Here is a 25,643-nt window from a genome sequence, read left to right as displayed (position 1 = left end):
GATCCTCAGAATATATAAATTTAAGCATTTATAAAATTAACATGTGAACCATTCAGGAGAATATAGCACATTATGACAATTGAAAATAACATGGGAGCCCTGGCTGGTGTGGCTCAGTGGATTGGGTGCGGGCCTGTGAAGCAAAGGGTTGCTAGTTCAATTCCCAGTCAGAGCACATGCCTGGGTTGCAGGCCAGGTCCTCAGTAGGGGACACATGAGAGGTGGCCACACATTGATGTTTCTCTCCCATTCTTTCTCCTTCCCTTCCTCTCTCTCTAAAAATAAATAAATACATAAGTAATATTTTTTTAAAAAATAGAAAATAATAGGGGAAAATGAGCTTATTAAATGATTTATATACTATTGGAATGACTGTATCTCTGTAAAAAGTACAAGATTCTGTTAAAATGTTTCTGGTTATTATCAATTAGATCTAAACACCTTTTATCATCATTAATAAAAATGCCCTGTGAAAGTCACCCTCCTTAGGATAAAAGCACTAAAAATTTTTCAATTTATAATCCTTCTGCCCTTTGTTGTTATTGTTTCTACCTAAAGCTTCATTAGAAGTCTTCCTTTGAACAAACTACTCCAGGGCTTTGAAAAGTGAATAGATTAATGGTTGCTGAGGGTTAGGGATCACTGGAGAAGAAGGTGAATATGACTTATAAAGAGGTGGCAAGAGGGAAATTTTTGTTATGATAGGATAGTTCTATACCTTATATGTAGAACTACACAATTCTACAAAAGTAATAAAATGGCACAGAAGTATATACACACAATATACCAATGTCAATTTCCAATTCTGACACTGTACTATAGTTATTTAAGAGGTAACCAATGGGTGACTGAATGAAAAACAAATGGAACTTCTTTGTACTTTTCTTGTAATTTCATATGAATCTATAATTAAATTATTCTAAAAATAAAGTTATATAAAAACGTTTTAAACTGTTTGATAACTAGTTATAAAAAAGAGAAACAAGCATTTGTAGGAGGTACAATATATAAAGATTTTATTTATTGTCAGATAAGTAAATTTTACTTCAAACAGCCTGTTATCAGAAAATGCTTATATTTGGAGAGGAGGAGAGGGATACCAGTGGAAGGAAGGGGAAGGGACTAGTCGAAGAACATGTATGAATGACCCACGGCTACGGACAACAGTGTGGGGACTGACTGTGGGAGCTGGGGGTGGGCTGTGCCGAGAAGGGCACGGGGGGAAACTGGGACAACTGCAACAGAAGAACAACTTAAAACAAAAGGAAGAAAATGGTAATTCTTGGAAATGAATTTCCAAAGGGCTTACCTAAAATTTTCTTCAGAAATGTATACCCCATTTTTTTCACGGGCTGCAGCAAGATCTCGTTTCAGACGCTCTATCTCTTCTGTGTATTCCTAAACAAGAAGAATGCTGTAGGTGTAAATTTAGAACTTACTTTGTTTTTAAATTAGATTTTGGAAGGATATACAACAAATAAAGTTGGCCTAAAAAGTCATAACCATACTTTTCATTGAATATTAATCTGTTAGAATAAAGTCTTTCAATAGCTTTCAAAGACCCCTTAAATGTACTCATAAAAACACAGCCTTCTGGGGGAAAAAAACCACCAAAACCAACAACCTCCAATACCCAGGTTTGTCTCCATATTAGCATTTCTCACTATAAACAAACAGGATTCCTTGGGGAAGTGTCCGACTCTAGTACAGGGGCAAGAAGCATTCGAGATGAACCCAGAACACTTTGTCAAACAAAATTGGAGGGAAGCTAAAAAAGCTTAAGCTAGTAAAAGGGACTCAAGAACTCACATGAAGAGGTTACCACAGACCAAAGGAGAAACAATTTAAACATCAGTGATGATAATAACTTTGATTTTAAGTTATGGTTTACATAAATATTTTAAGTCCATGAATTTATAATGACATTATGAAAGTTATGAAACCAACTCATTCTCAAAACTGTCATATAAAGGAAATGAATCAAGTTATTTTTCCTGCCTTCCCTTTAAGAACTATACTATTGGGTAGCTAATACAAGATCCTCTTTACAGAGGTGGCCTGGCAATCAATTAAGAGCAACTGAATTAGAAAATTACCATTTTGCAACCCTTAAAGAACTAATGTATCGAATCATTGAATATCATCAATTCCTCACAAAAAGATAAAGAAACAGACATGTGTCTCCTGGTAGGAGAACATAACACCACCTATGAAACAATTTTGCCAAAAACACATAAATAAGGTAAAACCTGAATCTATGAAGCCTCAAGATCCAACTACCAATGTACAGAAAAATACAAAGAAGAAAACATATCCAAGATACCACAGGGCAAATAATACAGGTACTTTCACAAATAAATTACGGGGATGGCGGGGGTGGGGAGGAGATGAAAGGAGAACCAATGTATTAAGACCAAAGATAACCAACATATTGAGACCAAAGATATCAAAAAAACTGCAAAGGTTAAACCTTATTTGGATCCTAAAACAATCTATTAAAAAAGTATACAGGACTTCCAGTTAAGATGGCAGCATAGGCAGGCATGACTCGCCTCCTCCCACAACCACGTCAAAATTATAAAATATAGAATCATCACTCAGATCCATCAGAAATCAAGTTGAATGGAAGTCTGACAACTACAGAATTAAGGAAACCACATTCATTCAGACTGGTAATAGGGGCAGAAGCAGAACTGCCACATCTATGTGGGGTCGATAAAAATTCAGGAGGGATATCTGGGGTAGAGGAGTCCCAGCCCCACACCAGGCCTCCCAGCTTAGGGTTCCAGTGCCAGGAAGGTAAGTCCCCACAACTTCTGGTTGCAAAAACCAGCAAGAATTCAGTCAGTTGAAGAAACTGCTACAGCCCCAAGCGGTGCCTCTTAAAGAACCCTCACATGGACTCACCTATTCAGACTCACTCCCTCTGAGCTTCAGCACTGGGATAGCAGCTTGAAAAGCACTAGTGGCATACAGGGGAAACAGAAATGTCTGGCATCAAGGCGAGCAGAGGCCATTCTCCCTTGGGTGGGGAGGCCATTCTCCCTCCCCACACAGAACCACACAGCTGGCAAGCTGGTGCCATGTCTGAGACTTCAAAACCTGGCTAAGACTATCTGCCCTAGAGATCCCATGAGACTCCAACCCACCCAAATTTACGGGCCTACCCAAGCTGCTTTTCCATATGAATGGCTGGTCATGGCTCATGCTTCAACTTCCAAAATTCTCTCAAACAAGCAACAGCTGGCCTTAGTGAGCCCCAGGCCGAGCACTAGCAGCAGCCAGTGTAGATTCACAGTTTGGCTTCATTTGGGAATCTCCAATCCCAGCACAAGTAGCTCTATAGTTCATGCAGAGTGACCCCGGGCAGAACACAGGCAGGGGCTGACCTCGGCCTATACAACCTGGCAAATCCCAGAGCCTGCTCACCCAGTGGACAACTAGACTGTGCTGGAGCACCACCACCCTGCCCCTGCACAGCTGATCTTCCAGAGGGCAGAGGGTGGTAGTCAGTAGTGAGCTAATCCTTGCACCTGAATTCCAGCAGCAATCAAGGCTCAACTGTAAGAGGAGGGTGTACTCAGCCTACACAAAGGGTGCACCTTGAACACCCAGCTTGGGTAATAGGGGAGGTTATGCAACTTAACCCTACAGGACACCTACTATACAAGGCCACTACCAAGACACAGAGTCAAAGCAGCTCTACCTAATACATAGAAACAAACACAAGGAGGCTCTCAAAACAAGGAGGCAAAGAAACATGGTCCAAATGAAAGAATGGGTCAAGACTCCTGAAAAAAAAAAAAAAAACTAAACAAAATGATGATGAGCAATCTATCAGATGCAGAGTTCAAAACACTGGTTTGAACAGCATAAAAACAGTCAGAAATGAAGAATACGCTAATTGAAATAAAGAACAATTTACAGGGAAACAACAGTAGAGTGGGTGAAGCTGAGAATGAAATCCATAATTTGGAACATAAGGAAGCACAACCAATCAGAACAAGAATCCAAAAAAAAAGAGGATAGAGCAAGCAGCCCCTCTGGGATAACTTCAAGAGGTCCAACATTCTAATCGTAGGAGTGCCAGAAGGAGAAGAGAAAGAGCAAGAAATTGGAACTCTATCTGAAAAAATAATGAAAGAAAACTTCCTAATTTGGTGAAGGAAATAGATATGTCAGTCCAGGAAGCACAGAGTCCCAAACAAGATGGATGCAAAGAGGCCCACTCCAAGACACATCATAATTAAAATGCCAAAGATTAAAGATAAAGAGAGAATCTTAAAAGCAGCAAGAGAAGAGAAGTTCCCATAAGACTGTCAGCTGGTTTCTCAAAAGAAACTTCACAGGAAAAAAGGAACTGGCAAGAAATATTCAAAGTCATGAAAAGCAGGGACCTACAACTAAGATTGCTCTCCCCAGCAAAGCTGTCATTTAGAATCAAAGGGCAGATAAAGAGCTTCCCAGACAAGAAGAAACTAAAGGAGTTCATCATCACCAAACCATTATTATACGAAATTTTAAAGGAACTTATTTGAGAAAAAGAACAAAACTATGAACAGTAAAATAGCAATAAATACATATCTATCAACAACTGAATCTAACACAAACTAAGCAAACACAGAAACAGAATCACAGATACAGAAAAGGTTACCATTATTGCCAGACAAGAAGTGGGTGTGGTGGAGTGAGTGAGAGGACTAAGAAGTACAAATAGGTAGTTACAGAATAGCCATGGGGTATAAAGTACAGTACAGGAAATGGAGTGGCCCAAGAACTTATATGCATGACCCATGAACATAAATAATGATGGGAGGATTGCCCAAGGAAATGGGGGGTGCTGGGTACAAAAGGGCAAATGCAGAAAAATCAGGACAACTGTAATAATATAATCAATAAAATATAATTTTAAAAAGTAGAAAAAAGTATAAACTGAAACAGCTGAAATTTTAAACAATGGCTAAATATTTTGATAAATATTAAATAATCACTTAAATATTTTTAGATTTAATAAAAGCATTAGGGTTCAAAAATTTAAGTATCTAAATAAAATAATGCTTATTTAAAAGCCTAATATCTAGAAATAATACATATAAAGTTAATGTAGTTTTTCTCTGGGCCTATTTTTAAATCTTTTATGTATAAAGAAAAATGTTTTCTCATATAAACTTTCCTTTAAATTGTACTTGATTCTAAGAGTTATTACACAGCTATGGTAATTAAAACTGTTTAGTATTGGGGAGGGGATATATAAATCAATGGAATAGAAATAGGAGTCCAGAGATGTGCCCACACAAATATACCCAACTGATTTTTCACAAAGGTACAAAATCAATTCAACTGAGGAAATACAGCCTTTTCAACAAAGGATGCTAAAGCAATCCAAACCACCACCACCGCCTCCATCACCACCAGGCCAAAAAATTCAGCCTGACCCAAATTTTATGCCTTTAACAAGAATCAGCTCAAAATGGATCATGGATTCAAATGTGAAATGTAAATTTTTAAGGTTTCTTTTTTTTTTTTAAAGAAAAAAGTCTTCAGGACATAGAGCTAGACAGAGTTGTTAGAACTGAAAACACAAGCCATAAAAGGAAGAGTGGATCACACTGAAATTAAAAACACTTACTTCCGACCAAGATGGAAGCATAGGTAGACACTCTGTGCCTCCTTGCACAACCAAAAGAAGGACAACAAATTTAATAACAAGAAACAACCAGAAATGACAGATAATCGAACTGTATGGAAGTCCAACAACCAAGGAATTAAAGAAGAAACATTCATCCAGACCAGTAGGAGAAGTGGAGCCAGGGAGCCAGGGTGGAGAGGACTTGGGGTAAGGCAGCAGCTGGTGGACTAGGCGTCCCACATTTGGGCGCAGATAAACTGGGAGGAATAACTGGGGACTAAGACAGCACAACCCAGGGTTCCAGCACAGGAAAATAAAGCCTCAAAACTTCTGGCTATAAAAATATGTGGGGGTTGTGACAGCAGGAGAAACTCCCAGCTTCACAGGAGAGTTTGTTGGAGAGATATACAAGGTCCTAGAACATACACAAATCCACCCACCCAGAAATCAGCACCAAAAGGATCCAATTTGCTTGTGGGTAGTTGGGGAAGAGCCGAGCAAAAATGACACTGTGCCCGGTGACGCCTCCCCCACATGCAGTGCCACAAGCCTGCCCTGGTGAATGCCTAAGGCTACACCCCTTATAATGTAACAGCTGACCCAAGACAGAGAAATATGGCCCAAATGAAAGAACTGATCAAAATGGTAAAAACTGAACTATGAACAGTAAAATGACAAACTCAAAACTATCAGCAACTGAACCTAAAAGAAAACAAAAACAAAAACAAACTAAGCAAACAACTAGGACAGGAACAGAATCACAGGAATGGAGATCACATGGAGGGTTAGCAGCAGAGCAGGGAGAATGGGGGAAAAGGTACAGGGAATAAGAAGCATAAATGGTAGGTTTGAAATAGACAGGGGGAGGTTAAGAATAGCACAGGAAATGGAGAAGCCAGAGAACTTATATGTAGGACCCATGGACACAAACTAAGGAGAGAGGAATGGTGGTGGGGGCAGGGGTGCAGGGTGGAAAGTAATAAAGGGGAGAAAAATGGGACAACTGTAATAGCATAATCAATAAAATACACTTAAAATTTTTTTTAAAAACCCACAACGAAATGCCATATCACACCTGTCGGAGTGGCTAACATAAATAAATAAATAAATAAATAAATAAATTAATTAATTAAAGTTTTGGTGACAACATAAAAAAAGGGAACCCTTGTGCACTGAGGGTGGGAATGCAGATTTGTGCAGCCTCTGTGGAGAAGAGTACGGAGTTACGTCAGAAAATTAAAAATGTAATTTTCTTATCACCCAGAAATTACACTGCTGGGAATATATTCAAAGAAACACAAAATGCTGATTTGAAAGAATATATGCACCCCTATGTTCACTGTAGTGTTACTTATAATAGCCAAGATCTGAAAGCAGCCCAAATGTCCATCAGTCAATGATGGAATAAAAAAAGCTGTGGTACATTTACTAATGGAATATTACTCGGCCATAAAAATGAAAGAAATATTTCCCTTTGGAGAGCTGGGCCTGGAGAGCGTTATGCTAAGTGAAATAAGTCAGTCAGAGAAAGAGAAATACCATAAGACTTCACGCATGTGTGAAATCTAATAAACAAAAATCATGAAATGCAGACTTACAATGGGTGAATGCTACAGTAATTATACCCTAATTTATGATAATTATACCGTAAAGCTGTAAATAAATAATTTATTAAATTATTTGTAAATATAATATAAATGTGAATTTTGTAAACATAAATATTTTCAAATTTTGCTGATTTAATAGAGCTGGTAAATTCAACATAGTACCATTAGAAAAATTATTTTAACGTACAGGGTATTTAGTTTTAAATCATCAGATGACAAGTCTTACCACAGGCAATTTGACAAATCTTTTAACAATTATATACGGCAGTTCCTTACTTTCACATTTGTCAAAAAAGATTATATTATTCCAAAAAAATTCACAATTACCTTAATCAGGGCTTTTTTGGTTAGTTTCTGGTTAACTTCAGGCTTATTCAGTATGTTCTTTGCTCTGTGAGCATATTCCAAAGTACTCAGAGTTTCCTGTGATGAAAAAGGCAATTTACTAAAGATAATGAGAATGTACTTGTTATATAAACTGTGCTATATATAGTAACTCACAACTAATAATTTATGGTTATAGCTAATCTGAAAATTTACTAAGACTATTATACCCAACCTTTAAAAAAGAGATTGGTCAATGCATCCTTATCTTTTTTCTTTCTCTTCAATTTTAGGCCCTTTAACTTTTTCATAACTTGATCCAGTAATTTTTTACTTTAGTCTTCAAAACTCAGTGAATTCAATCAACTGATGAATAAACAAAATGTCCTATATCCATTCAATGGAATACGAGGTCTGTCCAGAAGGTATCCAACCATGTAATAAGAAAAATAGATACATTTACTGAAGAAGATACAAGAAACATTGTACATAGGACAATGATGCCTCGGTCCCCTTCTAAGTAGGCACCTTGGGGCCTCACAGAGTTCTCCCGAATCTCACTGAAGGTCTGAAATCTCTTCCCTTTCAAAGGTGATTTTAGTTTTGGGAAAAGTCAGAAGTAGAAGGGCACCATATCTGAGCTGTAGCAGGGCTGAGTCACCTGGGTGATTTGATGTTTCACCAAAAAACTGCATGAAACATGATTCATGAGTAGGCAAGCTGTGGTAATGAAGCTGCTAATCACCAATTGCCCATAGCTTCTGAATCATCTGAATAGTTTCTGTGGAAGAATGTTCAAGTGTAACACAAAATTTGATCAGATTCGTTACTCTACTCAGCCAGTCATTTTGAATGCTATGGCCATACACCATACATGCTCACTCAACAGCATCTACTGCCCTCACTGACCAGTCCAGTGAGGTTGTCATAGTTCACACACGTGCACATTCCAGTCCACTATCCTTGGCTGCCAGGTTACATGGATGTCATGGAAAACATTCTCGTTATATTAACAATGGCTGGAGTTCTTCCAGACAGACCTCATATTACTCATCCACAAAAAGGAATGAAATAGTGATCCATGGTACAATATGGATGAACAATGAAAACATTATGCTAAATGAATGAAACCAGTCACAAAGGAACACTTATTGTATGATTCCATCTACACAAAATGTCCACAATAGGCCAGTCTACAGATTAAAAGGAGTAGATTAGCAGTGACTGAGGGCTGGGACTGGGAATACACGGGGAGTGTGTTCTTATGGGTTACAGAGTTTCTTTCTGGAGTGACGAAATATTCTAAACTTAAATTTTAGCCGTGATTGCACAGCTCTGTGAATACAGTAAAATTACTGAATTATATACATTTAATGGGTGAATTTTATAATATGTAAATTATCTCAATAAAAATATTTTTAAAAGATAGGAGAGTTAGAGACTTTATAAAGTTTTTCTAATTCCATTTAAAGTACATGATTACAATAAAATAAAAGTAGATTTTGCCACCTTTGTTTGTTCTTTGTTTTTGTACCTGCTTAGTTTTTGCACCTGTTCCCACACACCCAACCCCATCCTCTATAATACTAACATTCACTTAACCCACTTCTAAATCCTCAATTAAATCTCCATACCCCATGTAACCATACACTGCTGATGACCACAGCAATTTTCTTTGATGACTGTATGGGAAAAACCAGTAAGTGACCGCTTTTTAAAATTAAAAACCCTATCAGAAAAGGAGAAAGAGTTTTTTTTCAGGGTCCATATGCAATGTCCAGATTCTTTTTGTTATAATATAGAATTGAGCCCTGGCTGGCGTAGCTCAGTGGATTGAGCACGGGCCTGCGAACCAGACGATCGCGGTTTGATTTCCAGTCAGGGCACATGACTGGGTTGCAGGCCGGTTCCTTGCAGGCTAACTACCAGCACAGGAGGCACAAAAGGCAACCATACATTGATGTTTCTCTCCCTCTCTCCTTCCCCTCTAAAAATACATAAATAAATAAAATCTTAAAAAAAAAAAAAAAAGAATTGATAAAGCCAGTTAAACTTTGAAAGACAATGTGATAGCTAAATAAGAATTTCAGCTACCATACTTGCAGAAACCTTTCAAAGAGCTTACCTCAAGATTGAGAGATGCTGGAGAAATTGTTGCAATTATAGATGTTCTTGTACGTCCCCCAAGAGAATCCTGGAGGATTCTAGTTAGTTTAGATTCTCGGTAGGGAACGTGAGGTGTTCTTTCTACAAGTGCAGTAATAACCCTTCCTAAAGTCAACAGGGATTGATTGATATTTCCAGCTTCCCGAGCTCTCTTGTCAACTGCTCCAGAACGGCCAATATTTTCACTTCCTGCAAGATCAACCTTGAATTAAAAAAAAAGGTTGTCAGGCTAGTCAGGCTACTGGATTTGGACTTGAAGACTTTCATTCTCATATTATGCATAATGTATTAAATAGCCAGCAAAATAATTTTTCTATAATTAGCAACCCACTACAAAGCTAATAACCCAGTAACTACAAAAATATTCTCTAGAAATACAAAATTTCAGGCTGCTCTATGAGGGAATCAAGAAGGAAACAGTAGAATACAACTACCAATCCCACTTCTGGGTATATATCCTAAGGGAATGAAATCAGTTTCTCACAGAGATATGTGCACTTCCATGCCCACTGCGTTATTCAAAATAGCAAAGACATGGAAACATGTCTGTTAATGGATGAACAGATAATGTGCTATATACAATACACACAATGAAATATTATTCAACCATGAGAAGGGAAATTCTACCACTTGCAGCAACATGGATGAACCTAGAGAACAATATGCTAAGTGAAAAAAGCCAGACAAGACAAAAATACAAATACTGTATGATCTCACTTATATGTGGAATTAGTGGGAGAGGTGGGGAGAAAGGAGAGAAGAATGTTGGTTATCAGGAGCAGAGAAGTTGGGGATATAGGGAGACGCTGGTCAAAGGGTACAAGCCTTCAGTGATAAGATGAGTAAGTTTGGGGATCTGAAGCACACTAGTACGGTTAATAATACTATACTGAAATTTGCTAGGAAAGTAGATTTCATGTGTTCTCAAATAAAAAAGTATGTGAGGTAATAGATGTTAATCATTTTACAAAGTATACGTATATCAAATTATCATATTGTATACTTTAAATACATAATTTTATTTGTCAATTATACCTCAATAAAGCTGAGTAAAAAACAAAAAGAATGAAACAGTGGTATTAAGATAGGTGCTTACCAAGTTCAACTTTCCAATTTTAACAAGCTCCTCTCCATCAATTGTAGTTTCTTTCATATGTATTGTAACAGAGAAAACCGAGTGGGAACGACTAGAAAACAAGATCAAGTTGCCCAATCATTATAATACAAAATATTATTTGCTTTCTGTAAAAAATTGAAAACAGCCAAGAAAGATCTTGATCTACAAAAGTAAAAAAAGATAGTATCTGACAGGAGATATCAATAAGATTTTAGAAGACAGAAGGTTGATAAAACAACAATTAGGTTTTTGCTTTCTTGTACCTACTGCCTGTAAGAGAATACAATAAGAAGCTATTTAAAACACTCTAAAAGACTTAGGAACTAGAATCCTCAGGCGCCCCTGAAAACTGAATGTGGGACAGGATTGGGACAGCTGCCTGGTGTGTCCAAAGGGAAGGCTTGCAATCAATCTTCCTATTCCTGAACCACCTGAAATATGTCATTACCATAAATTCAAACAGCACCAGGCAAGTCATCCAATTACTCCCCCACAGTGTCAACTACTGCAAAAGTACATCGCTCTGCTTGGAGAATGTCGTAAGAAATAGGTAAAACTCCTTTCCCTGAACAGCAGAAATAGTACCTAACAATGATTACCAAAACACCAGAAGATAATCACTGTTAGATTATAAAGTATTCTAAAGTGTATCTTATGCTGCATACTGACATTCGGCTTTATCTGAAGGATACAAAAATTAGTCATGTACAACTGAACAGAAATATGTTCTGAGAAATGTGTTGTTGGGCTACATTTATGCAAACATCATAGAGTGTACTTACTCAAACTAAATGGTATATTGTCTACTACCGTAATTATATGTGCTTTACCTTCTTATGACTGGAAGCACAGTAGGTTTGTTTACATCAGCATTACCGAAACACACTAGTAATGCTTTAACTCTACACTGTTGACAGTTATGACATCAGTGGTGACAGGAGCATTTCAGCTATACTCCAGTCATAAAAGACCACTGTCATATACACCATTCACCACAACCAAACACTGTTATATGGCTCTCAACTGTAGAGACACCTGAGGCATCTTTCCTTTTTGTATCCTTTGGTGACCATCATTGTTTGTTGATGTCATTGGTAGTAGGGAATATGGTAATCTTCTTATTTGTACTTTTCATGTTACTTGAGAAATTTTGCAATAAATATCATTTTTACAAAACTTAAATTATTTAAAATTACTGAAAAAAAGACAGGCACAAGAAAAAATATAAATATAAGCTATAAATCTAAACCATAACATACAGTTCATGTTTTTCTACCAACGGTTACCCATTCCTAATCTAAGACTGCAATTAATTACAATTAAGTATAGATGTCAACTCTGACTTTAGAAAATTTAATTATGTCTTCCTTCTCTTTTATCACATACATTCATAAAAAGTCATATTGCCCTAGCCAGGGCGGCTCAGTTGGCTGGAGAATCATGCCAATATGCCAAGGTTGTGGATTTGATCCCTGGTCAGGGCACATACAAGAAGCTATGAATAAATGCTTATATAAGTGGAACAACAAAGTGATGTTTATCTCTCTAAAATAAGTAATTAAAATTGTGTTTGAAAAATGAGATATGTATCCCAGTCTACATATATACAAAAAAGGAGACCCAGATTATACAAATTTACAAAATAGGAACTTTGTATTTCAGCATTTTTAGAGAAAAGAAATTTTACCTAGTATTAGATTCATTCCTCCATTTCATTCTATATAAAAGTTACAAGCCAATCATAGAATTGAATTTTCATTGAAAATTGATTTATAATGTAAGTTTCAAAAAATGAAAAGCTATAATAGGAAAATTTAAATAAAATTATAAAATCACCCATAATTCCATGATTTTAATTACTTCCATGTTGTTTTTATTCTTTCTTTAAATGTATACATATTTGTATAAAGTTGCAACTATAATTGTTATAGAATATTGTACAAATTTCAATAACAAGGGAACAAGGAAATAAGAGATCTAGTCCTAACAATCATTTTGTAGCTCAGGGAAACTGATATTCAGGTAAGTTCACATACTCACCTGAAGTTGTATTTAGTTAACTGTGGAACTGGAACTAAACACAAATACCTAATTCTAGCAATTACACTCTGATGTTTCCTTCAAAAACCAAGAGGGAGAAAGTTACTTCTAACTTGGTAAACTACATTTGAAGAGTCTGGGATTCACCCTATAGAGGGTACTATCAAGTATGCCCCCTTTCTCCTTGAAAGTCAGTGTTAGTGATCATCTGTCTTCTTACATTAAAATGAAGCTATCCGAAAAAACAAATGTTGTACAAACTAAATATACACAGTTTTGTTAATCATACCAAAATAAAGTTCAAAAAATAAAGTCATTTGACTTTCATCTAATCCTTACTTAAACCAAGGGCTTTAAAACCGCTTTTTAAGTATATATAGGGGCTTCAGAAAAATGCTAGGAATAAGCTTTCTTAAGGCTGAGGATATAAGCCTCAGAGAATTCCATCCCCAAATCAACCACAGCAGCTATATTTTAATCTGGGATCCCATGTACAATTCCATTTGAGGGGGAAAAAAGTCTAACTTAAAAAAACTTTGATACTTCTGCTTAATAGTTTGACTTGTCTTGGTTCTCCCTTCAGCATTCTTCCAATATTGGTGCTTCCCCATAAATCTCGAACCACTTACTACATGCAGTCTAGCATAACATCTAGGTATGTGACTCACATAATTTGACCTACCCCAATTTGATTCTCCCCAAGTTCCTAAGCATTCTTAAAAAGAAAATGGAACATGCCCTGGCTGGTGTAGCTCAGTGGATTGAGCACAGGCCTGTGAACCACATGATCGTGGTTCGATTCCCAGTCAGGGCACATGCCTGGGTTGCAGGCCAGTTCCCAGCAGGGGATGTACGAGAAGCAACCATACATTGATATTTCTCTCACTCTCTCCTTCCCTTCCCCTCTAAAGATAAATAAATAAAATCTTTTTAAAAAGTTAAAAAAAAAACAAAGAAAATGGAACATGAGGGGGACAGTGGTTTTCTTACCTAGAGTATGCATTCATTAATGTTGCTGCAGTTGTCCTTTTTGCTGCTCCCTTCTCCAAAATTTGATAAACTTCATCCTTGTTGTGTACTGTAATTTCTTCTAAACCTTTGATTATCACTCCCCTCTGACCAAATATCAAAAAAAGCACCCATTAGATTGGCACACACACACACACAGACTTCTCAAAGCAACACACATTAAAATTTGCAGATATTTCATTCCCAAAGACTGACTTACCTTGTTACGAGGATCATCAAACATCTGTAGTCTCTCAGAAACATCAGAGGATGGATTAAGGAGATCAAAAAGTTCTTCATTGTAGATTTCCAACAAGGACACTTTGACTGAAAACTCAGTACCATTATNACCAAATATCAAAAAAGCACCCATTAGATTGGCACACACACACACACACACACACACACACAGACTTCTCAAAGCAACACACATTAAAATTTGCAGATATTTCATTCCCAAAGACTGACTTACCTTGTTACGAGGATCATCAAACATCTGTAGTCTCTCAGAAACATCAGAGGATGGATTAAGGAGATCAAAAAGTTCTTCATTGTAGATTTCCAACAAGGACACTTTGACTGAAAACTCAGTACCATTATCAGTAAGTTTCTCAAAAATCTGATGAAGAGTACGTGGAATTATACCAGCCAAAGGATCCTGAAATTGTAATATTAATCAGGGCTAAGATATAGGCAGAATAGCATTTACTGTGGCAATTAAAACACATAACAAGGGCCTGCTTTATAGTATATTTAAGTGTAACTACATCAAAACAAGTTTAAAAAAACCTAAGCTAATGTTAGAGAAGCCAAGTCATTTGCAACAGTCTATTAAACAGTAATTATTCTTTATACCTTCCACTAATCTGCCATGCCTGCCAGACACTTTGTGCCTGAGCATTACACAAAAAAAACAGCTGAATCAAGCTATTTATAAAGCCAAGTTCCATAATTCTTTCCAACTGTTCTTATGAGTACATAATACCACCATTTTAATCAGGAAAATGGCCCATTAAAAGTATATTCCCTAACCTGCCCTGGCTGGTGTGGCACAGTGGATGAGGCCAGCCCTCAAGGTCACCAGTGCAATTCCCAGTCAGGGCACATGCCTGGATTATAGGCCAGGACCCCTTTGGGGGCATGTGAGAGGCAACCACATGTTGTTTCTCTCCGACTCTTTCTCCTTCCCTTGCCCTCTTTCTAAAAATAAAGAAATAAAATCTTTAAGCCCTGGCTGGTGTAGCTCAGTGGATTGAGCACGGGCCTGCAAATCAGACGATTGCGGTTCAATTCCCAGTCAGGGCACATGCCTGGGCTGCAGGCCAGTTCCCTGCAGGCCAACTCCCAGCAGGGGACGCACGAAAGGCAACCATACATGGATGTTTCTCTCCCTCTCTCCTTCCCTTCCCCTCTAAAGATAAATAAATAAAATCTTTTAAAAAAAAGAAACGAAATAAAATCTTTAAAACTGTGCCTTAAGCCTATTCTATAATCTCCTAGTTACAATTCCGTACCTTTATTATCCATGCATAAAGTTAATGCCTCAACTATGTAACCTTTAGGAAAAAAGGATCTACCTACATGTTAATAATAACAACACCTAAACGTTAATAATGACTGACTTAGTCACTAAATTAAGTGAAACACTTGGTGAAAACCTTTGTGAAATGTACTATTTGTTCCCTACTATATTCAACAATGCAGTGACCTTAATTTCTTGAACACTCACAGTGATCATAGCAACCACAATACTGCCCCTTGCTACTTTAACTTTGAGATTCATTCCCTCATTGCAAAGTCTTCCCCTCTAAACCCCACTTGCATTCCACTTTTCCACAATATTCTTCTCCAACTATTCTGTCCCAGACAGACCCCTCTCTCATCACTTAACTGTACCATATGGATTGGTCCAGTATCTCCCAATGAGACTATATATTTCTTAAACAGAAGCTATATCATATATACTAATTCTACTATAGTAGTAGCTAATCATAAATTCCTGCTATTATTAACATGGGTACTCTTCTCTATTTCAAGACAAAGTCCTTCAGCCAAGTTTTATTCAGTTATATTTCAGCTACTTCAGAGACGGAAGTCTGTTTTAATCAACAAATACCTCCTCCCAAGTATATTCTTCATTAGGTGACCTTTCACCTTCCATTGTAAAGGTTTTTCCAGTGCCAGTTTGGCCGTATCTGTCAGGATTAACAAAAATGTTGAATAAGAAACGAACACATACATTATTAAAACTTTTCATCAATTTGAAAAATAATTCACTCACGCAAAAATAGTGCAGTTATAGCCCATAATAACTTCATCCAGAATTGGGCAAACAACACTTCGATAAACGTCTATTTGTTTAGTAGATGCTCCAAAAACCTATAAAAAAAATCAAAGCATTTCCTCAAGAAAAACATTTTAAAAATTACCCACTTTAATGATTTTATTTTTAATATATTAACTATTCAGCCCTGACTGGTTGGCTTGGTTGGGTGTCATCCCACAAAGTGCAAAGTCTCCAGTTTAATTCCCTAGTCAGGGCACATGCCTGGGTTGCAGGTTAGGTCCCCAGTGGGGGACATAAACAAGAAGCAACCAATTAATGTTTCTCTCTCACATAGATGTTTAGCTCCTTCTCTTTCTCCCTCCCTTCCCCTCTCTCTAAAAATAAAGAAAATCTTTTAAAAAAATTAACTCATTCAGCCCTCTAGAAACCACTGACAACTCAGTCAACTGAAATTTGTCACTGTACACTAGAACCTAAAGGAAGTATGTATACCAGGATAACTTTGCATTCATGAGTAACAGAGAAGTAGCAGCATTTTAAGAAGTAAATACCATATCAAAAGTATATGTTTTCCTTGAGCTCTTGTCGGCCAATCCTCCAGTTCGTACACTAACTTCTTTTCGTACGTGATCACATTCTACTACAGAATGGGCGCATGCTTTCCGCTCTGCCAAATTAAATGGTCTACAAAAAGAAATACACAATGTTATTCAAGAATACACATTTATGATAATACTGACATTACCTTAGACAAGATTAATGTGACATTTTGACTGTACTACTGGACATAGGGACTAAATGATACTGCTTTTTATGGGTTTCAATTCCCAGAAATATTACCATTTTTTTGAATTTTCAAGAATATGTAAAACATTACAATTCTGACAATTTCTTGGAGTAGATGCTCACAGAATTAACCTGTAAAAGATGCCAAACTTATTTTTCAGAATTCTGTTCCCAGGTTCTTAGAATTTGACCACATTAGATTATGATGTAGGAGAAAGAATATGCCAAATTTGTGCTCAAAATATGAACCTGCCGGTGGATAAGTGGAACAAAATTTTAAAAATAGCTACAAATAATGACAAATACATTGAGTTCTTGCTATATCCCAGGTACTCACTATTCTAAGTGCTTTATATGTGTTAACTCAGTATGTCCTCACAGCACTGTGAGGTCTAGTAGCAAACAGTGACAAAACAGGATTATACAAGAGGTGATGTTTAGAAAGAGTATGCAAAGGATACTGTTAGGAACATACAGTAAAGATTTAATGTGGTTCTGATTGGAACAGGGTCCGGTGGAGGAAGCATGAGTGATGTCAAAGAATTCCTGAGGAACTAATAATCCTCTAAGCTAAATTTCTCCATAAGCATTTCAGTACAGTGAGGACTCTCATCCATTCTGCTTGGGCAGTGTGGCACTTTGTGACTGTGTCCTAATTTTAAAATGGGGCTAGTAATGTTGCCAGTCATTATTAGAGTACCAACCAATCAGCAACGTAGGGAAAGAAATCCTGTTTAGTTTACTGTTTTCCGAGTGACTGCTACTATGCTTAGCATCCAGTAGGCACTCAAATATCTGTCAAACTACATAGCTTAACAAATGTCACCCTAACAGGAATGATGGGAAAGATTTATAAACAAAAAACCGTGGTCACAGAGTAGCAACCATAGGGTTACTTATATACAGTACTTAACACACATCTGAGCCAAAAGGAGAGATGTACCCTTGACCAGAGTTCATTTTTCCCAAAGAATATCAAATATTAAGGAAGGACGTGCCAAACAGGAAATTATCTTTCTCCTTATCACTAGACAAACTGAGTTGCTGTTTATTTTAAGAAGGATACCTCAACTTACTCTGACATGCCCCACTCCCTAGCATATTTTTGACTGGTCAGAAGACCAAATTTGTGATCCTAGGAAATAAAACTCAGCAACTCCCAGGATAGCTGCTAATGCTGTCACCTGCCAAATGTACTGAAACCTAAACAATGCACATAATTCACAGCATGCATCATTAAGTTCAACGAAACTAGGTAAAAACCAACTTATACTGAGGAAAGCCAAGAATATAAAGTAGAGTGCCCTGGCTGGTGTGTCTCAGTGGATTGCATGCCAGCCTGGAAAGCAAAAGGTCACTGGCTCAATTCCCAGTCAGGGCACATGTCTGGGTTGCAAACCAGACCCTCCCAGTTGGAGGTATGCGAGAGGCAAACACACACTGATGTTTCTCTCCCTCTCTTTGTCCTTCCCTTCCCCCCATCTAAAAATAAATATACAAAAAAATCTTTTTAAAATTTTGCAAGGTTCCTATTGATGACACTAACAAACTCATCAATTTCTTGGCCTCACTAGAGTTATATTCAAATTCGAACAACCAAAATAGTGAGGGAGGGAAGATTGAGGATTGTGTTTTTAAAAGTCCTTAAGTCCTGGCTGGATAGCTCAATTGGTTAGAACATTGTCCTGATAGCCAAGGTTGTGAGTTGGATCTCAGGTCAGGGCACATGTAAGAAGCAACCATTAAATGCACATGTAAGTGGAACAACAAATCAATGTCTCTCTCGCATAAACAAACAAACTTACCATGATTTTACTTATATGTGGAATCTAAGAAATAAAACAAACGAACAAACAGAACAAATTCCAACTAATTCATAGAGAACAAACTGATGATTCCCAGAGGAGAGGGGGATTGGAGCACTGAAAACAGGTGAAGGGATTACTAAGTACAAACTGGCAGTTATAAAATAGTTACGGAGATATAGAGTTCAGCATAGTAAATACATGTCAAGAATGCTGTAATAACTATGGGTACTAGATTTATGGGGCGGGGGGGGGGGCACAATGCTTCATTAGTTTTATAAATGTCTTACCACTATGCTGTATACCTAAAACTAGTATATTAAATGTCAACTGTAACTGAAATTTTTTTTTAAAAAGGGGGGGGAGAAAATTTTGTCCTGTACTAAAATTATTCATTCATCCCATAAACATTCATCAAATACATATAACGTGACAGACACTTTTCTAGGCACTTGGGATATATATAGCAGGGATCATAACCAAGTTTCATGGAAAATATCCAAAACATCCAAGTTCTCACTCTCAGGGAGCTTTTATCCTAATTTGTGTGTAGGGGTAATCAGGAAGAGATGACAATCAAACAAACAAATAAATATATTTGGTGCTGATAAATTCTAAATGAAAATAGCAGACCAGGGGATAGGAAGTGATGAATGGGGAAAATAGGTGGTTGCTATTCTTATTTTAGAGTGGTCAGGGAAGGTTTCTCTGATCAAGGTGATATTTAAGGAAAACAAGTGAGAGAGCCAGCCATGTGACTATTCTAGTAGAAAAAGCTTTCCAGGCAGAGAGAAATGGCAAAGGCACCAAGGTAGAGTATGGTAGATGTGTTTTGTTTAGTCTTTTAATCCTCACCGGAGGATATATTTATTGATTTTAGATAAAGAACAAGGGGATGGTGAGAAAAAATAGAAATGAGAAACAGTGATCAGTTGCCTCTTTTATGCCCCCAGACAAGGATTGAACCAGCAACCTAGGTATGTGCTCTGACCACGGATCAAACTGGAGACCTTCTGGTGTATGGACCATGCTCCAACCAAGGGAGTCAGCCCAACTGGGTGGTAGATATATGTTTATAATGTGTGTGTGTGATGGCGGAGGGCGGGGCAGGGGAGTTAGTCAAATCAGAAAGATAACTAGCAGCTATATCATGTAGGGATTTATAATATCTTTCTACCTGTGGAGCAAATCTAGCCTTTGACTTGTCAAAGAATAATTTGACAATTTTAAAGGGTTGTTTAATATATATATATATATATATTTATATATTTATATATATCAGCCCTGATTGGTGTGGCTCAGTGGGTTGGTTATCATCCTACACTCCTGGATTCCAGGTCAGGGAACATCCCAGGGTGGGAATGTGAAAGTAACTGACTGATGCTTCTCTCACACATCACACATCCGTAGATAAATAAAATCTAACAAAAAATTTCAGATACTGGCTGTCTGAAGGTGGTAGAAGCAGTACACTGGCAGATTCATTCCACCACTTACATCAAACATCAGGTCACATGACGTCTTACTGATTTCAAGTAAAAGATGTCCAGCAAATCAGCACACACCCACAACATAGCCCAGGGAAGAACTGTGCAGTTTTTATTAGAAGCCTCCAGTGAAAGAATCAAGGTTTCAACAGCACCATGGACCTCATGTCCTACTGTGAGGAGTATGCCAGGAATAATGCTTTGCTGATAAGATACCAACTTCAGAAAACCTGTTCAAGGTTGAAAAACACTTGGATCAGTTCTGGACAGTGTGGGTCAGTTGGCTGGATTAGTAAACAAAAGATTGTGGTTTGATTTCCAGTCAGAGCACATGCCTAGGTTGTGGGTTCCATCCCTGGTCTGGGCGCTTAGGTGAGGAAACCCAGCAATGCTGCTCTCGCTCTCCCTCTCCCTCTTTTCCTTCCTATCTCTCTCTCTAACAACAATGAAAACAAAATGTCCTCAGGTGAGGACTATTAAAAACAACAACAACAACAAAACTTGCTGTTCCACTATCACAGTATAGTGGAATAGTGAAATAGTCTCTTTTCAACAAAGTAAATTATAAACAGCTCAAAAAAATTTACCTTTAGCTTATTTACCTTTACATTTAGCTCATTACTAATAACTAAAATGTTCTTAACTTGGAAAAATGACTCTGAGTCTTTATTTTCCAAGTTGTCCTTTCTAAAATAGCCTCTGCTGATTTAATACAGAATCACAATTTTGTTTTCTACTTGGTAACTGGTGTCATGTGGTGTTACTATTTAAGGGAGGTTTGGTCTGGGCTATTCAAACAAAAAGCAATTATATACTTTAAAATGTATGAATAACTCAGATATGTTAATATCTACATTGCCTAAGCACCTGTTTAAATTAAAATGCTAAAAAATAACTTAAATCCTAAAATCTCTGTATTATGTTCTTCATAGGGTTTGTGCCAACTTGTAGCAGGGGTGTCCAACCTGCAGCCCCCGGCCGCACGTGGCCCAGGATGGCCATGAATGCAGCCCAACACAAAACTGTAAATTTATTTAAAACATTACGAGGGTGTTTTTTTGTGTGTGATTACATGTCACAATTATTTAATGTGTGACCCAAGACAATTCTTATTCCAGTGTGGCCCAGAGATGCCAGAAGGTTGGATACCCCAGCTGTAGAGTATACAAGGGGGAGGGGTATTTTGTGTATGTGTGTCTTTGTATCAAAGCAATTTCTTGATTAAAACATCTCAGTTTCTCAATTCCATTTATACCTTTATCTTGAGCTATGTATCGGTAGAATAAAAACTTCTCTTCATATGTTATTGTACAATAAAAGAACACCCTAAAGATTGTAGTCAGTGTAATCAAGTAATGAAGTCAGACTATAACAAACTGTGAGAATTAAAAATTTAAAACTGAAAAAAAAAATTTAGCGCTGGCCAAGTTGGTTAGAGTGCTGTCCCCATATATGCTAAGGTTGTGGGTTGGATCCTTAGTGAGGACACACAAAAGGATCAACCAATGAATAAACAACAAATCAATGTTTCTCTCTTTTTCTCTCTCCCTCCATCCTTCCCTTCTTTTTTCTCTCTAAAATCAATTTTTTAAAAAATTTTAACTGAAAAAGAATAGGTGACAGAGAACATGTGGTCTGAAAAGCCTAAAATATTTACTATCTAGGCCCTTTACAGCAAAGATCTGACCACCTTGAGGACCTCTTAAATTGTTTATCTACTAAAGATAGAACATATTTGCATTACAAAGACTATTTCAGAGCAAAACCACACAAACAAAAAAGCCAGGCTAATCTGAAAAAACATCTCTTTATACCATATAACCTTAGCACTTTTCAATAGTGATTAAATAAAATAAAAGAGCCCTGGTTGTATGGCTCGGTGAATTGAGCACCTGCCTGTGAAGCAAAAGCTTGCAGGTCAATTCTCAGTCAGGGCACAAGCCTGGGTTTCTGGCCAGGTCCCCAGTGGGATAAGATTGGGGACATGACTGGAGACAAGCGATGTTTCTCTCCCTTTCTCCCTCCCTTCTCCTCTCTAAAAATAAATAAATAAATCTTTTTTAAAAATAAAAGAAATTCCTTTTAAGCTTAAGCTTGAAATCTATGGTGATAATAAACATAAAGTTCAGGGTAATATTTAACTCTTGGGGTTAGGGAGAAGGTTGGGAATTAGGGAGGAAACACACTGGGGCTCCAAGTGTAATGGCTGTTCTGTTTCTGATCTGGTGATGGATGTACAGATGTCTGTTACATGGTTCTTCATAACTTTTTATGGGCCTGACATATTTTGTTAAAAAATAAAGAAAATAAAACCACACAGAAATATAATACTGCCTAGGTTTATTAACGATCAAAATAACTTATGAATTTGCATTTGTAAAACTGTTCATTTTTTTAAAACCTTCAAATAAGCAACTATTAACAGAAGCCCTAGAATACAACAGGTAATTAGCTAGACATAAGGTTACCACCTAATTTCCTCTCTGGCCCCTAGTTTAAAAAGCTAGCTATTACCTTTGATATGTACAATTAAGTCACCAAAACTGACTAAACAATAACCTAGGAAACTTGTTGACATGTTTTTTAAATAGTATTTTAATTTTAGAATACTTTTGGACTTATAGAAAATTTGGCTGATGGTAGAGTTTTTAAAACAACAACAACAACAAAGAGACACACAAAATATTCACCAGTAAACTGTGGAAGGCCTCTAAAAAGCTAAATAAATCAAACTCTAATTAAGCAACAGTTTGAACAACAAGTATGTTCTTCCTGTACCAGCTAATTTTAAAACTGAGAAGTTATTTGGAAATCCGTCAGAGGAGAGTTGAACACCTCCACCCACTAGGAAAAAGCTGTCTCCTTTGTCACAGGGGAGACTAAGTTGCAGCACAACCAGATGGCTATATTGGCTTAAGTGGTCTCCTCGATTTTTGAAACTCACTCTATTATAACTTAATTTTTAAAACTTACATATATTGATGTTTACTTATTTAGTAGGAATTAAGAAAACCTTGCACCTAGAATAAACAGATGACTGATTATGTTTGTAGAGGTGGAGAGGATGGCAATCACAATAATGTAAGTGCCAAAACATCTGGAAAGTGGGTACGCAGTCTTATTTTCCAAGCTAACAAACTGCAGGGAGTGGCCTATTTAAAAAAGTGGCCTATAAAAGCAACATCTAAATCTCTGTCGAATTACCTTCAAAACAGGATGCCCCTTTCACTAAAGAACGGTGATCAAATTCTCCATCTGAATATAGTAGTTTAAACTATCAGCTCTGACACAAATCTCCGAAGGCGGCCAAAGTTTTGCAGCCCCAAAATACACCTTTTGGGTTTTTGATTTTAGAAATCAAAATGGTTGTTAAGAAACAAGTGACACAGAAACTTTGACCGTCCTCCTTACCTGCTCAAAGGAATTCAGATACAAAAACCTCCCTAAACGAAGGGAGCATCACCTTTTCACCATAATACACACTATTTTTAAGTGTGGCAGACAGAAATCTAGCAAAGCCTGCTTTTTGAACTTCCTTCTGTGTACCACTGTTTCTGGGTGGTCTAGCAAGAATTTGCTTTTTCCCGAACCTGTAAACTTCCTACTTTCTTTGAAATCCCAGACCCCTGCCCCGCTTCTCCTTTGTCCAAAATGGCATATCAAACCGTAAATGCCCAATGCGTATTGGGGTCTCAGGAATTCTTACGGCACCTCTGCACGTACATCCATAATAAATTGTGGGCATTCTCTCCTGATAATCTGTCTCACATTAATTTATTAGCCCAGTTAAAAGAATTTAGAAGGTGGAAGGAAAAAAAATTTTTGCGCCCCCACATATCCCTTTTTGTGAAAAAGACATTAATTTACTCCTCACAGCAACATGGGGCCACTTCATCAACGGACTGCGGAGCACTATGAAGCAAAGATCTGCTCCCCTCAGAAATGAAAATTCCTCTCAGACCGCGAAGGAGGGAGCACAGCAGCAAAGCCGGGCGCTTCGAATCCCACCATCCTCGCCCTACCTGCATCTCACCACCACCTGGATGTTCTTCCCCTTCTCCTCTTTCTTCTTCGTGGAGGAATTCGGCTGGGACGCCATGACGGAACCCTCCGACAAAACAAAGCCTGGTACTGGGACGACCTCCTCCCCTGCCGAGTGCCGGCTTGGAGACGGAGCCCGACGCGAGCAGCTCGGAGTCCCCGCTCTCCACTAGGGGCTCTGACTGGATGCGTCTTCCGTCCCGCGCCAGCGGAGCCGTCAAATCACCAACCTCGCCTCCACCGGACGCCCAGAAACGGAACAACGTCTCCGCGCCTCAATTTGAAAACGGAGCCCTGTAGCCTGACCAATAGCAGCGCGGGCACGCAAGGCACGATGGGACGCGGTGTTATTCCCAGAGCCCCGCCCTTGGGGCGTAGCCCGCGGGAAAATAAAAAGCTGATGCATAGGCGCTCCACTAGAACTTGTAGTCCAGTGAGAGACACGCAGGCGAGAACAGTGTACTACTTCAACGTAGTGTTGCTTAAATTATATAACGTCTTTAAACTAAAGTGTCCTCACAATAAAAATAATAGCAGCTGTTTCAGAGGGCTTTGTGAGAAAGAGCTAGTGCGGGTAAAAAAGCTTTAGATTAGAACATACAGTTAAGCGCTCAGAAAGACTGGCCATGATTATCATTATTATTGAAGAATTTTGAGAGGAGAGAGCACAGAGGAGAGAGATCCGAAGCGAGTCCCTATCTCGGAGGAAGCTTCCCGTATAGTCTGGAAGAATAATTAGGAAGTGTTAAGAAACAAGACTACAACGGGTACCAACTCGTGATAAATGGGACACTGGATGTCATTTTTGAGAAGTAGTCGAGATGAGAAGTAGCCGCCGTTGCAAAATGATTCCAAGCATGAAATGAAGATTAGATTTGCCCGTTGGAACGATGCTTTTGCAGTAACTGATGCAGGCTCAGAGTATGCTACCCTTCAAGTACCTGGCGCAACGTCCAGTGGGCGTCTAGAGGAAGTTGGGAAAACGTCCGCCAAGGTCAGCCTACAAATCCCAGCAGGCAGCGCTCTCTGGGTCCCGCCCACGCTCAGTGACCTCCGGCATTCCGTAGGCGTACTAGGGGCTTGGTGGTGGTGTTAAGGTTTCTTCGACCTGTTTCGCTCTGTGACTCGGTCCGGGCATACTGAATTATGGGCCTTTGCCATAGCCAGCCCAGGAAGCTGCGCTTTTGGACTACCCTTACCCCACAGCAGTCTAGGCGTCACTTTAGTTTCTTAACGACCAGATGGAGTGGAAAGCTCTCAGGTCCCTTATTTCCCCAAGAAAGCATGTACATCTAAAGCCTCCATCGCTGGTCAATGGAGATTCTACAAAATCAGATGCCTACTGA

General features: G+C 38.1%; 1 protein-coding gene across 1 annotated transcript in view; it reads right to left on the bottom strand.

Annotated features, from left to right (window-relative positions):
• The window catches only part of KIF11 (kinesin family member 11), a 52,313-nt gene extending 27,757 nt beyond the window's left edge, over window positions 1-24,556 (bottom strand). Inside the window, exons 1-10 of the mRNA XM_037047362.1 lie at window positions 24,279-24,556; window positions 16,730-16,862; window positions 16,173-16,270; window positions 16,008-16,086; window positions 14,364-14,549; window positions 13,874-13,998; window positions 10,823-10,913; window positions 9,686-9,928; window positions 7,564-7,659; window positions 1,310-1,398 (exon numbers count right to left, since the gene is read on the bottom strand). Of these exons, the coding sequence (XP_036903257.1) occupies window positions 1,310-1,398; window positions 7,564-7,659; window positions 9,686-9,928; window positions 10,823-10,913; window positions 13,874-13,998; window positions 14,364-14,549; window positions 16,008-16,086; window positions 16,173-16,270; window positions 16,730-16,862; window positions 24,279-24,355 (1,217 nt within the window). The 5' untranslated portion in view covers window positions 24,356-24,556. The remainder of the gene's footprint in view (window positions 1-1,309; window positions 1,399-7,563; window positions 7,660-9,685; window positions 9,929-10,822; window positions 10,914-13,873; window positions 13,999-14,363; window positions 14,550-16,007; window positions 16,087-16,172; window positions 16,271-16,729; window positions 16,863-24,278) is intronic.
• Between the last annotated feature and the right edge of the window lie 1,087 nt (window positions 24,557-25,643).

Source organism: Sturnira hondurensis, unplaced genomic scaffold (assembly GCF_014824575.4).
Source record: "Sturnira hondurensis isolate 20B ecotype Veracruz unplaced genomic scaffold, ASM1482457v3 Scaffold0005563, whole genome shotgun sequence".
Classification (NCBI taxonomy): domain Eukaryota; kingdom Metazoa; phylum Chordata; class Mammalia; order Chiroptera; family Phyllostomidae; genus Sturnira; species Sturnira hondurensis.
Note: the sequence above shows the minus strand (reverse complement) of the source record. Positions and strands in the feature narration are given on the sequence as shown.